Source organism: Salvelinus sp. IW2-2015, linkage group LG4q.2 (genome assembly GCF_002910315.2).
Source record: "Salvelinus sp. IW2-2015 linkage group LG4q.2, ASM291031v2, whole genome shotgun sequence".
In the NCBI taxonomy this organism is placed as follows: domain Eukaryota; kingdom Metazoa; phylum Chordata; class Actinopteri; order Salmoniformes; family Salmonidae; genus Salvelinus; species Salvelinus sp. IW2-2015.
Genome location: NC_036843.1, coordinates 11,431,545 through 11,444,780, shown reverse-complemented (window position 1 = coordinate 11,444,780; position 13,236 = coordinate 11,431,545). Strand labels below are relative to the sequence as shown.

General features: G+C 41.1%; 1 protein-coding gene and 1 pseudogene across 1 annotated transcript; one reads left to right on the top strand and one right to left on the bottom strand.

Moving 5' to 3' along the window:
* LOC111962975 (60 kDa lysophospholipase-like) overlaps positions 1-1,562 on the bottom strand; it is a 29,385-nt pseudogene extending 27,823 nt beyond the window's left edge.
* Positions 1,563-10,479: 8,917 nt separating this feature from the next.
* LOC111963315 (ADP-ribosylation factor 6-like) lies at positions 10,480-12,238 on the top strand. Its single transcript, XM_023986657.2, has 2 exons — positions 10,480-10,571; positions 10,780-12,238. The coding sequence occupies exon 2, from the start codon at positions 11,490-11,492 to the stop codon at positions 12,018-12,020; it is 531 nt and encodes a 176-aa protein (XP_023842425.1). The 5' UTR covers positions 10,480-10,571; positions 10,780-11,489; the 3' UTR covers positions 12,021-12,238.
* The last annotated feature ends 998 nt before the right edge of the window (positions 12,239-13,236 follow it).

Below are 13,236 nucleotides of genomic sequence, written 5' to 3'. Positions count from 1 at the left end.
AAACAGCCCTAATGTTGGAAACAAAACACGAAGTAGATGTAACTTCTTTAAGAAAACAGCCCTAATGTTGGAAACAAAACATCATGTCACCCAGAGTCACATTTATTTATTTTCCAAGCTATAACACAAAATATTTTACATACAGCAGGTTTTTAAAAGGACCAAAGCATGAAGACTACTTCGTGTTTTCATTTTTGCCATAGGAAGAAAACATGTCAATACTGGTATCGTCCCATTCTATTATTGTCCAGGCCCTAGTAGTCTACTTTCTTGTTAATTAGGCAAGTCAAACAGAAAGACTACTTCAAGAGCATTTTTGCAATAACGCAAATAAATAAATAAAATGTTTAAGTAATCAAAAGTCTTTTCAGGGGGCATTATCAGATTTACCATTCTCAGTTTATCATGCCTTGTGTTATACTCAACCCTAGTGGCAAACTTGAGAATCACCTTGATATGAAAAGTAGGCTGTGTTAGAAAATGACTAATCATTCATGTATTGTGAAATAACTTATATAACTCATCATAGGACAACAGCCCACCAGAATATGCTAATGTAATAAACCAGGGACAGACCCCGGGTCTTCAATGGCAAATTAGTTACCAATGAGTGCCTTTCCCAATAAATTAGTTCCTAAAGTGGGAGAAGGATGCAGGCTGCGTGGTATGCTGGCACGTGACTGCTAATGCATTTCAATGGGAGAGATGAGGCAGGGCAGCTGAGAGGCATGAATCCTGAGTCAAGCAACTGGAATGAGACGCCACTGTGGACCACCAGCCACTGGCTAGATGGAAAGATTGCATAAAGACAAAACTTTAGACTTCCAAACTGAGCCTTTGGAATGGTGTAATTATACAGTAGGCCCTATACCTAGAAACTATGGTCACATGAATTATGATGTAGTGTTTACTGTTTACTCCAAGTACCATCAACATCAGTGGATGCTGAATGAAATGAGAAGGGCTGGTCAGCCTAGAGCAGGGCTCCCCAACTGGTGGTCCGCAGGTGATTTATTTGGCCCCTCAAGTTTTCTTATAAAATAGAGGGATATACAGTATGTGATCGCATACAAATGTAAGGAGGGTTAGAAATGTTTTTGTCAAATATTATATCCTTTTGGGCTTCTTGCGGTCAATTTGCAGTCTACAAATTCTTTGTAATTATGTTCCGGCCCCCTCACCATCCGCTCAAGAATAACATCATCCTGCGGTTGAATCTAGTGGATGATCCTGGCGTAGACATACCCTTCATCAGACATTTTATCCAAAGTGCTTAACATTTGTCCTTGCCCCAAAAACAATGCTTAATTCTTTCCCATTTCAGGAAATTAATTATACAGAAATCAAAAGAAGAACAACTGGAATTGAAAAGATAAGCAGATATAAATGTTTCAGTGGTGTGTCACACTAGAAAAATACCTGGACAGTTTGGGTTGTTTACATCAACAAAAATCTTGATTTATCTTTGTAATGGTGTGTGGATGAAAGATCCTAATTCAGCTGATCTTGTACTCTGGAATTAATATGCAAGACTGACAAATGGCGATGGTGAACACATTCATTTAGGTCAACTGTGACAGATTGGACAGTTAACCAGTACTGAAGCATGATTTGGTCGTTTTGTACCCTCAACAAACATAATATTATGCTCTTTGATCCTGTTACCCTGTTACCCTGTTCTGTACGTCATAGCTAGTTATTCATTAGTTTAACGTTAGGGCAGTAGACATCCATCCACATGTGTTTTCAAATTAATTTTACAATGGGGAAGGAAGTGAGTTGAAACTAAGCACACGTGGACAAACATGATTTTCAGGATTTAGATTTTCAAGGTGCAATGTATGTTGCAAGAAGTTCACAGGACATTAAGTGTTTTGTTACAATGTAACCCGAGAACACAAAGCATTAAGCAGGCGAAAGAAATCTCATCACTGAATCTCTTGTTCCGTACTCAAGACCTCTAACTGCAAACCATGACAGATAAGTATGAGAATCAGTGTCCAGAATCAGGACTCTAAGCGCTCAAGTGGACTCTGCAATGCAGAAGAATATCACCCTTAGGTACCATCTGGAGGAATTCCAGAATGGTCACTCGCTACAGTGTGACAACCAACCAAGCAACCGGAGCCCGGTACTCAAAGGAGTGAAAACGATAGAAGGTTCAGACTTTGCCTCCCTCATGTGTCCCTCAGTCTTGGCCATTCAGCACTGAGTGATATGGCGCCTCTTCGCCAACAAAGCCATAGCTTGGCTTCTCCTCTTGGCCTTTCGGACCCAATTTCCCACAGAATGAAGCCAACCATCTCCACCCGCTTGGTGCGGAACGCCTTGACCAACTCGTTAAACATTTCCCAACCTTTGAAACCTTTCCAGGTTAGCCAAATGATAGTGAGACGTTCCTAACTGACATAGAGGACGCATTGGGTGGCTACCCGAATGCTACGGGTTCTAACAGGGTTTACCTGTTGAAGCGAATGTCAAATAGACACGTGACAAGGTTAATTCGTCCACAACAGCAACACGTGCTAAAAGACTATGCTAAACTTAAAACTTAGAACTCAGTGGTTAGAATTCAGTGAAACTTAGAATTCAGTGGTTCTGCAACTCGCAAACATGATAGCTCACTGGCTAACAAGCTCAGAATGAACACCAACAAGCTTACTATCATAGGTTTCATTCAGCTTACTTTGGCCTACTCACTGAAACAGGAATTATTATTTTTATCCATTATTTTGCCAGGTAAGTTGACTGAGAACACATTCTCATTTACAGCAACGACCTGGGGAATAGTTACAGGGGAGAGATGAATGAGCCAATTGTAAACTGGGGATTATTAGGCGACCGTGATGGTCAGATAGGAAATTTAGCCAGGACACCAGGTTTAACACCCCTACGACAAATGCCATGGGATCTTTAATGACCTCAGAGAGTCAGGACACCCATTTAACATACCATCTGAAAGACAGCACCCTACACAGGGCAGTGTTGGGATATTTTTTAGACCAGAGGAAAGAGTGCCTCCTACTGGCCATCCAACACCACTTCCAGCAGCACCTGGTCTCCCATCCAGGGACTGACCAGGATCAACCCTGCTTAGCTTCAGAAGCAAGCCAGCAGTGGTATGCAGGGTGGTATGCTGCTGGCTGGAATGGAAGAGCTGTTACCGTTCAAACAAATGTTTCTGTTGAACATGTATCCCACCTTCATTACCTACTTGGGCGCTACAGCCCACTTTGGCTTGCCTATCTTACAACTCAGAGAGCTTGCGAGCACAGCTTTTGAGGCATCAAAGCTCGCAACGCTAAGAGCCATGACATCTCTGTTTTGAAGTGTGACCAGGAGCACTCACTCCAATTAGAGGGTGCATTATCAGGTATTGGAGCGTTGAGAGATGACGCACAACAATGGTTTCTACCACGAAACCACGATTCCAATAACGACACGGTCAAAATAACTGTTAAGTAAGTCGCCATCGAAACAACTACCGCTACAATTGACCTGTTCGCTAAGTTCCTGAACCCAACCCACACAAAGTGTCAGAGCACAAGGGTAACAAAGGGTTTAAGGACGATCAAAAGGTAGACCAATGTGTTCTAGAAGTTCCACTACGTGAAAGACTAAAGCAAGTAAAATTTGAGAAAAGGGAAAAAGATCATTCACAAGGACTAGACTGGGAATTGCCGGACACCAGGTCCACAGGAATTAACACCTTTAGCAAGTACGTTAACTTCTTTGGGGTAGGGGGCAGTATTTTCACGTCCGGATGAAAAGCGTGCCCAGAGTAAACTGCCTGCTACTCAGGCCCAGATGCTAGGATATGCATATTATTAGATTTGGATAGAAAACACTCGGAAGTTTCTAAAAATGTTTTAATGACGTCTGTGAGTATTACAGAACTCATATGGCAGGCAAAAACCTGAGAAAGAATCCAACCAGGAAGTGGGAAATCTGAGGTTTGTAGTTTTTCAACTCTTTGCTTATCCAAGATACAGTGGAAATGGGGTCATATTGCACTTCCTAATGCTTCCACTAGATGTCAACAGTCTTTAGAACCTTGTTTGAGGCTTCTACTGTGAAGTGGGGGCGAATGAGAGGGGAATGAGTCAGAGGTCTGCCAGAGAGCCCCGAGCTGACCATGCGCCTTCACGTGATAGTTAGCTTGCGTTCCATTGCATTTCTGAAGACAAAGAAATTCTCCGGTTGGAACATTATTGAAGATTTATGTTAAACACATCCCAAAGATTGATTCTATACATCGTTTGACATGTTTCTACGGACTGTAACGGAACTTTTTGACTTTTCGTCTGCACCTAGTGATCGCGCGTCATGAATTTTGATTACTGGGCTAAATGCGCGAACAACAAGGAGGTATTTGGACATAAATTATGGACTTCATTGAACAAAACAAACATTTATTGTGGAACTGGGATTCTTGGGAGTGCATTCTGATGAAGATCATCAAAGGTAAGTGAATATTTATAATGCTATTCTGACATCTGTTGACTCCACAACATGGCGGATATCTGTTTGGGTTGTGTTGGTCTCTGAGCGCTGTACTCAGATTATTGCATGGTGTGCTTTTTCCTTTAAGTTTAAAAAAAATCTGACACAGCGGTTGCATTAAGGAGAAGTGGATCTAACATTCCATGCAGAGCAGTTGTATCTTTTAGCAATGTTTATTATGAGTATTTCTGTAAATTGATGTGGCTCTCTGCAAAATCACCGGATGTTTTGGAACTACCGAACATAACGCGCCAATGTAAACTCCGATTTTTGGATATAAATCTGAACTTTACCGAACAAAACATACATGTAATGTGTAACATGAAGTCCTATGAGTGTCATCTGATGAAGATCATCAAAGGTTAGTGATTCATTTTATCTCTATTTCTGCTTTTTGTGACTCCTCTCTTTGGCTGGAAAAATGGCTGTGTTTTTCTGTGACTTGGCTCTGACCTAACATAATCGTTTGGTGTGCTTTCGACGTAAAGCCTTTTTGAAATCGGACACTGTGGCTGGATTTACAACAAGTGTATCTTTAAAATGGTGTAAAATACTTGTATGTTTTAGGAATTTTTATTATGGGATTTCTGTTGTTTAGAATTTGGCGCCCTGCACTTTCACTGGCTGTTGACGAGGTGGGACGCTACCGTCCCTAGAGAGGTTAAAAATCTACATTTTCACTCAGACTACCTCGCCTCTCACATTGAGAATCATGCTGAAACTACACTTCCAGGACGTATCACTTGTTCACCCTGTGTATGTTATCAGCCTCGAATCTGTACCCCTGCTATTCGGTGCAGACTTAATGGATCGGTTACTCCCATTGATGGATTGGAAAACCAACCACGTATGGTCACAGGCCACGGTGTCTTCTCCACTGAACACACTGTCTTCCCCCAACGCTAGCTGCAACGCAGTCATCCACGAGGGGTATCTGTCAAAAACACCCCTTGGGAAAAAGACATTTCAAAACCTCTTGATGCAGAATCTGATCCAAGAAGATATTATGATCTCTCAACACAACACAAACCTGATTGACTATTCTTTTCATGATTTTGAGCCAGCAGTTGCTGTGAATGAGTAACTTCCCTCCTGCTTGAAGTCGTGCAATACTGTAGTTGAGAGGAACTTATCTTGCCCTTCAGACACTTCCGCAAGCACAGCGGCTGTCTCAGCAAGTAAAACATTGACGCTCAGAGTGTACTCTGCTTCCGATGATACATCTTCCGCTTTGTGGGGGACTGTCACCCCTTACAATGACACTAATGGCGTAAGTCCCGCAACTGACCTGATGACTCCCGCTGGTGAAACACTTTGTGATATCACAGAGAGATATCCTCGTCTCAGTTTGCAGGTACTGAAGAGGTTGCCACACGCGGACGCTGTGGTAACTGACAGGCCTCGACAGCCACTGAGCATTTTGAAGCACAAACACCAGGAGATTTGGTTGAAAGGTTACAGCCATTCTCATAACAACACGGCTGCTGCCAACTCGTACATAGGGTCCGACCTTTTCGTTTGTGCCTTAGATACCAACACCAACCGCTGGTGGGTGGGGGGAATAGTAGCCCAGACACATGATGAGCCTCATTGAGGCCAGTGGGGGGGGGTCGAGACTACGTGCAACACTGTATGAGGCTGCCAGAGCATAAAACAAATCTAGTTGTAAACTCCCCTATCAGAACAGTGAGAAGCAGACAAGCCCCTAGACAGGGATAACCTTAGAACACATCTAAGATATTACTGTGTACCACATTGGTTGTAAAAGAAGTCCAGTGGATGTTCCACCTCCAAAACAAATTGCAAAAATAATCATGTCTTGCCATGTGTAGTTTCAACCACAATGCAACTAGTCAAATGCTCTAATCATGTGTTCCGGTAGGATAACATTTCAGAATAAATCGGTAGGATAACTGGTCCCCTTGATTACCAGTACCAATGTCAGCACAGTCAATCCAGCAACAATCAGTAAGAAGATTAGAGACCTCACAGGTGAAATTGCTATTGATAACAGCGATAGAGGAGTTAGAAGTCACTCAGATTGCAACACCTGTAAGGGAATCTCGAGAAAACTCTTCTGATGGTTAACACTCATGCCATTAATAAATAGAACCCTCCTTTCAGGAGGAAAGTTATTAGAAGTCATGAACCATGATCACACCGCGTACGACTGGTTCAGTGCTTAGAGAGTACTTCCGTTGTGAGGTTAGCTCCTCCGTGGATAACATAGCTATGAAACAGAGTCCTTCATACCTATCACCACTACAATGGTGTAAGACTCATTCACGTGTAGTAAAACTACTACAGGTCCCCTTTAAATAGGTTGTGAGGTTGGCATCAATTCTTACTAACCTCCAGGCATTGACCTGGAAATGATCTGATGACATCACTCATTCTGAACAGGTTACAACCTACCAGGATACTTGGTTCTTTCCCTTAGCATGTGCGCTTATGTAAGCATAAACGCACACCTACAAAGGAAAATTTAATTCGGGTTTATGCTCGGATCACTTCAGGGTCCAAAAAAAATACCAACCTTAGTAAAGTTGAACATTTACTCTGAGGCCTTTGACTCTACAGCTTCAGTACTCACCAGTTTCTCCACAAGAGGACTGCCCGAAACTGGTGCCTTACAGCTGTAAACATATAATGTAGTTATAAACTTATGATAGTGCCCTAAGCAACACACCACGAATTAGGAACGCCCTAGATATGACATTTGACAATGCCATGATAGGGTCATTTTGCCAAAACCTTGGACGTATATAGAATACAGTCCAATTAGATGATTTAGGTGTGATAACTATATTTTGTATATCTTTTGTTTATGCTTTCATTCTTTTTCGTTTCATTTCCTTTGACACTTAGGAATTGATAGAGCCATAAGTTCCCCATACAACCATCACTTAAAAAATATATATATTTAACCTTTATTTAACCAGGTAGGCCAGTTGAGAACAAGTTCTCATTTACAACTGCGACCTGGCCAAAATAAAGCAAAGCAATGCGACAAAAACAACAACATAGAGTTACACATGGGATAAACAAACGTACAGTCAATAACACAATAGAAAAAGTCTATATACAGTGTGCGCGAATGTAGTAAGATTAGGGAGGTAAGGCAATAAATAGGCCATAGTGGTGAAATAATTACAATTTAGCATTAACACTGGAGTAATAGATGTGCAGATGATGATGTGCAAGTAGAGATACTAGCGTGCAAAAGAACAAAAATAAATAACAATATGGGGATGAGGTAGTTGGGCTATTTACAGATGGGCTGTGTACAGGTGCAGTGATCGGTAAGCTGCTCTGACAGCTGATGCTTAAAGTTAGTGAGGGAGATATAAGTCTCCAGCTTCAGTGATTTTTGCAATTTGTTCCAGTCATTGGCAGCAGAGAACTGGAAGGAAAGAAGACAAAGGAGGAGTTGGCTTTGGGGATGACCATTGAAAAAAACCTGCTGGAGCGCATGCTACGGGTGTTGCTATGGTGACCAGTGAGCAGAGATAAGGCGTGGCTTTACCTAGCAAAGACTTATAGATGACCTGGAGCCAGTGGGTTTGGCGACGAATATGAAGCGAGGGCCAGCCAATGAGAGCATACAGATCGCAGTGGTGGGTAGTATATGGGGCTTTGGTGACAAAACGGATGGCACTGTGATAGACTACATCTAATTTGCTAAGTAGAGTGTTGGATGACATCGCCGAAGTCAAGCATCAGTAGGATAGCCATTGAATTAATTTTGGGTCAGTCACAGTGGTCAGGTATTCTGCCACTGTGTACTCTGTTTAGAGCATTCTAGTTTGCTCTGTTTTTTTGTTGTTAATTTTTCCAATATTTTAAATAATTATTTTTTTGTTTTCAAATGATTTGGGTCTAATTGTGTTGCTGTCTTGGGGCTCTATGGGGTCTGTTTGTGTTTTTGAACAGAGCCCCAGGACCACCATGCTTAGAGGCCTCAACTCCAGGTTAATCTCTCTGTAGGTGATAGCATTGATTCCCAAAGTAGATTCCCAAGGTTTGGGAATCACTTCCTTTTAGGTGGTTGTAGAATTTAACACAACCAACTTTCCACTCTGGAGAATCCCTGTGAGATTAGGGGACATGACACAGTAGCAGAGATATGTGACTCATCAAATAATCAAATGGATGCTGATTTAATTCACAAGCGAGTGCCATTTATTTGACTTACTGTGAAATAACCTTTGATGAATCAAAAAGATAATTTTATGAGGTCTATGTATTTTATCTATCCATCGTATGATTTTACATTCCTTTAAATGAGAAAGATGTATTGATGAAGATCTTTGTTATTACACAACTGTCCATTTTCAACTTGTGTAATAATATAAAAAAGAAATGCTCAACTCCATTGCTATGCAAATACAATGCAATTGTCACATGTCAATACAATGGTTCTACCACAGGAAATACACAGTTACTATACTGGTTTAGCTAATTATTGAACTTCCATTGTTTTGCTATTCCTTCCTCCACAAGGTGATTACACAGAAGCCACCGACAACTAAATGCAGAAGCCACTGACTGCCACGGAGCATGAACTACACAGGTACCAAGTCCAGCAGCATATGGGCCTGCTCCATAGCCTGGAGTTGGCACATACACGTATGAGGGGAATCGACCAGCAGCAGAGACAGTACCTCGACTAACCTGTACCCCCCGCACATTGACTCGGTACCCCATGTATATAGCCTCGTTATTGTTATGATATTTTCTTGTGTTACTTTATAATTTTTTACTTTCACTTTAGTTAATTTCGTAAATATTTTCTTAACTCTATTTCTTGAACTGCAATGTTGGTTAAGGGCTTGTAAGTAAGCATTTCACTGTAAGGTATTTGGCACATGTGACAAATACAATTTCATTTTAACCAGCCCAGAGGTCATAACTCCAGCAAGCATCAGAACAGAGAGTATCCCTCTCACATGCGTCCACACAGAGGTTCAAACAGCCGAACAAAACTGATCGATATTAGACCTCCTACCACCACTGTGAACTTGAGTGGGGCATCTGGCAACCGATTTCCTGCTTCGTTGGTAAATAATTTCAAAAAATGAAAGACAACGCTGATGTATGCCACAAGGTGGTGATATTACACTTTGTATCGAGGACAGTATGCATACAGTAACCTAGTCTACATAAAAAATGTTAAGGAAAGGACAGACATAAGAAGCCTACATTTAAATATATATGTTTGTTAAGCATACCACATGTACTATTTTAATTTACAAATGCATATTGTAACTGATGCAATTTCGTTCTTTAATTAATGGCCATGATTCTTAGTACATTCGCACCATGCATTTACTTTTAATAAATTTTTGACCATGCTTGTGATGTCAAGAGTAATCCGAGGAGCAGAAATGGCTCCTCTGAACACAGCGTGCGCAAGTCAACTGAATGAGCCAGAGGAAGTGGCGGGTGATGTGGTCCACACCTTTCCGGTAGATCAGAGTTGTAGCACAGACAGAACAATGAGACAGATATTTCACCAGACGTATAAAATGTGAAGCCCGGTTCCACTTACTACCAAATATAGGGATGAACGGAAGTCCAGTAGCCCGAAAGTCGGAGATGGAGCGAGATAGATTTTGGCCGACAGGTCATTAGGGTAATTTTCTCATCAATGAAACATTTGATCTTGATACAGTTTCCCAAACTATAATCTGTAACAAACAGAGTGGACTGCGTTTTATAGGCTTGACCCTTTGCCAAAGTTTTTTTTAATTGCGTTGTTTAGAAGGAGTGCAAGGGCGAATTGAGTTATCGCACAAGCGCACTTCACAGACTAGGCGTTCCTTAACTGAAATATGCAAATAAATGATAGAATGCACCAATAGGATCTAACTAGCTTGTGCTTGGCTCTGCCCACCTCCTTGCTTGTCCTGCCCACTATGATTAATTTGCTCCCATTGGAAACGACAGGCTCTGGTCTATCTTGGGTTTGCTATAATAATCTTTGGTAGTAGCACTTCAACTCGACTGAAAAGGAGAGAAACGAAAGCAGTTTGGAAATTACTGAGAGAGGAGGGTGGAAACAGAAGGTAATATATGTTTTTATTTTAAGATTTGTGTAAAATATTATAAAGGGTACATACTAACGTCTGCATTTTCAATTTCGTTGACCTATCCACAATGCAGCGTGAAGTAGCTAGCAAGCTAGAAGTTAGCATTTAGCTGACGTTAGCTAGCAGCCGTCACCTTTGCTAAATTGAGCTTTCTGACACTCATCCCAAACCTCTTCTGTTTCAGGGGGACGAGGGGGTATTTTGGGATTAAATGAATGACCTTAGTCACCGGGACTTTAGGATAACGGGCTCCTACGAACGAGTGGGTAGCCCAGTGCGGCGTTTGATGGAATAGTTGCAGACAATTGCCTTTCTCCTCCGGTGGTGCTGATCGAAACTAGGGCGAGGAGGGGGACCTCGAAACACGCTCCCCAAGAGGAGTACCGCAGGCTTTTTGGAGGGCCTATTCGATTTCCTTGGTCTATCAACAGCCCCCGCCCCTCTGACCCGGAATTTAATAGAAATCGATAGGAATAAGAAATCGTTAATATTAACATTTTGTGACAGCTACAATTAAGAAGTATACGGCTTGTCATACAATTTACTTTCAAAACCTTTGGGTACACATTTGAACATGGATGCCTCAAACTCTGAACAATAAGTTATTAGCAGAAATCCTCATAGTTAGAATAGGCTTATTGTTGCCAGTTTACTTGAGGACTCCCGTGTTTGGCCGACACATTCTTTACGCATTGATTTGATCCTGACAATGCTCAGGGTGAGCTTCATATTTCACACCATGTCCATTGATAGTTAGTTGCAGGGTTACGCCTGGTTAAGCAAATACATCGGGTTGAAAGCTGCATGGTTTTGACATTAAGGAAGTAATACGGGACGTACTGAAGAACCCAACCAGTTTTTTCATTTGAAAAGGAATATTTATGCACTGTTTTCATGATGGGGAAAATGCTTTCGAAAATCTTTGGCAACAAGGAGATGAGAATATTGATGCTTGGACTTGATGCTGCTGGAAAGACCACCATCCTTTACAAACTGAAACTTGGACAGTCAGTCACCACAATTCCCACTGTTGGTTTCAATGTCGAGACTGTCACCTACAAAAACGTAAAATTCAATGTATGGGACGTTGGAGGCCAAGATAAGATCCGTCCCCTGTGGCGACACTACTATACGGGCACTCAAGGGTTAATCTTTGTTGTGGATTGTGCAGACAGAGATCGCATCGATGAGGCGAGGCAGGAACTCCATCGCATTATTAATGACCGTGAAATGAGGGACGCCATCATCTTGATTTTTGCCAATAAGCAGGACCTGCCAGATGCCATGAAGCCGCATGAAATCCAAGAGAAACTAGGATTGACCCGCATCAGAGATAGGAATTGGTATGTTCAGCCCTCCTGTGCGACCACGGGAGACGGACTATATGAGGGGTTGACATGGCTAACATCAAATTACAAATCTTAATGATTGAGTGATGACTGTTTTTAGATTTTTATTTTATTTTTTACTTTGAAGTTAAATAACTTTACTTCTAAAATGAATACAATAAAGAAGATTTGATTTATCCATTTATTTGGTTTGCTGGTTTATAGTTTGCCTCTACTCTGTAGCAAGCCTATGTCACATAATTTTTTGTGGCTTGATGAATACACAATTAAATGGGTTCATAATTCAAAACTAGAGTTTACCGCCTTTGCCTATTCTTTATCCCATTTTTAATAGATTTTCTAATGGAGCTGGATTTTAATATTTTCATTTGGGCTAAGGTTTGGTTCTGTTGTGCTTTTAAGATACACTTGGATTGATTGAGTAACAAGGGTCTGTTTCCTAGTTTTTCCTTTCAGAACTGAAGTCTGTTTAGTCTAACTTGTTCTGGACAACTAGCTACAACACCTTTTATATTAAACATGTTTTAATACAGAAACCCAGTAGCAAATTGAGCTAATCCATGTCTTACATTTCATTTTCAGTATTCTGGACATTGTGACAATTATGTCTGAAAATACATTGTGTAGTGCTTGGACTAACCATCTGGAATCCATTTGCACAAGTGATTCCCTTCAGTGGACTATATTGTGAATAATCCCAAATTGTGCTCAAGCATAAAACTGAAACAGGCTTCTGGTAACTCAAACATGCTTTTTAGAATGCAGGTTTTGTTAATGGGTCGCCTAACATTGATGGTTATTTAGCTAATTGACTCAATATTCCAAAGGAATGTCATTCAGCTCTGAGATCTCAACCTACTACCATTAATATGTCTCAGGATACAAGACCTATTACTTGACTAAATCTGCAGCATAAGTACAGTAATAACCCTACAGCAGAGTGGACCTGTCATTCAATGGGAGAGAACAGCTCCCTGGTGAAATGATAAGTCATCTTTTGATTCAGCTTTCTTACTCTTGTTGACTTAGAACCATGTACAGAACAATGTCATTGTAATGTCTAATAAAAAATTAAGTAATTTTAAATGCCTAATTTTCTTGTTTTGATCATAACCTGAACTTTTCCAAAAGTGGTTAAAGGAACACAGTTCTCATATTACACATCTTCCTTAGGACTCCAAATCCATCATAAAGAATGCTAGAGACAAGATTGTAATTGGTCTTTGCTAACAGTTGACCACCTTTGCACTGCGGAAATTCTTAACTGATTGATGTGAACACAACCCCCCCCC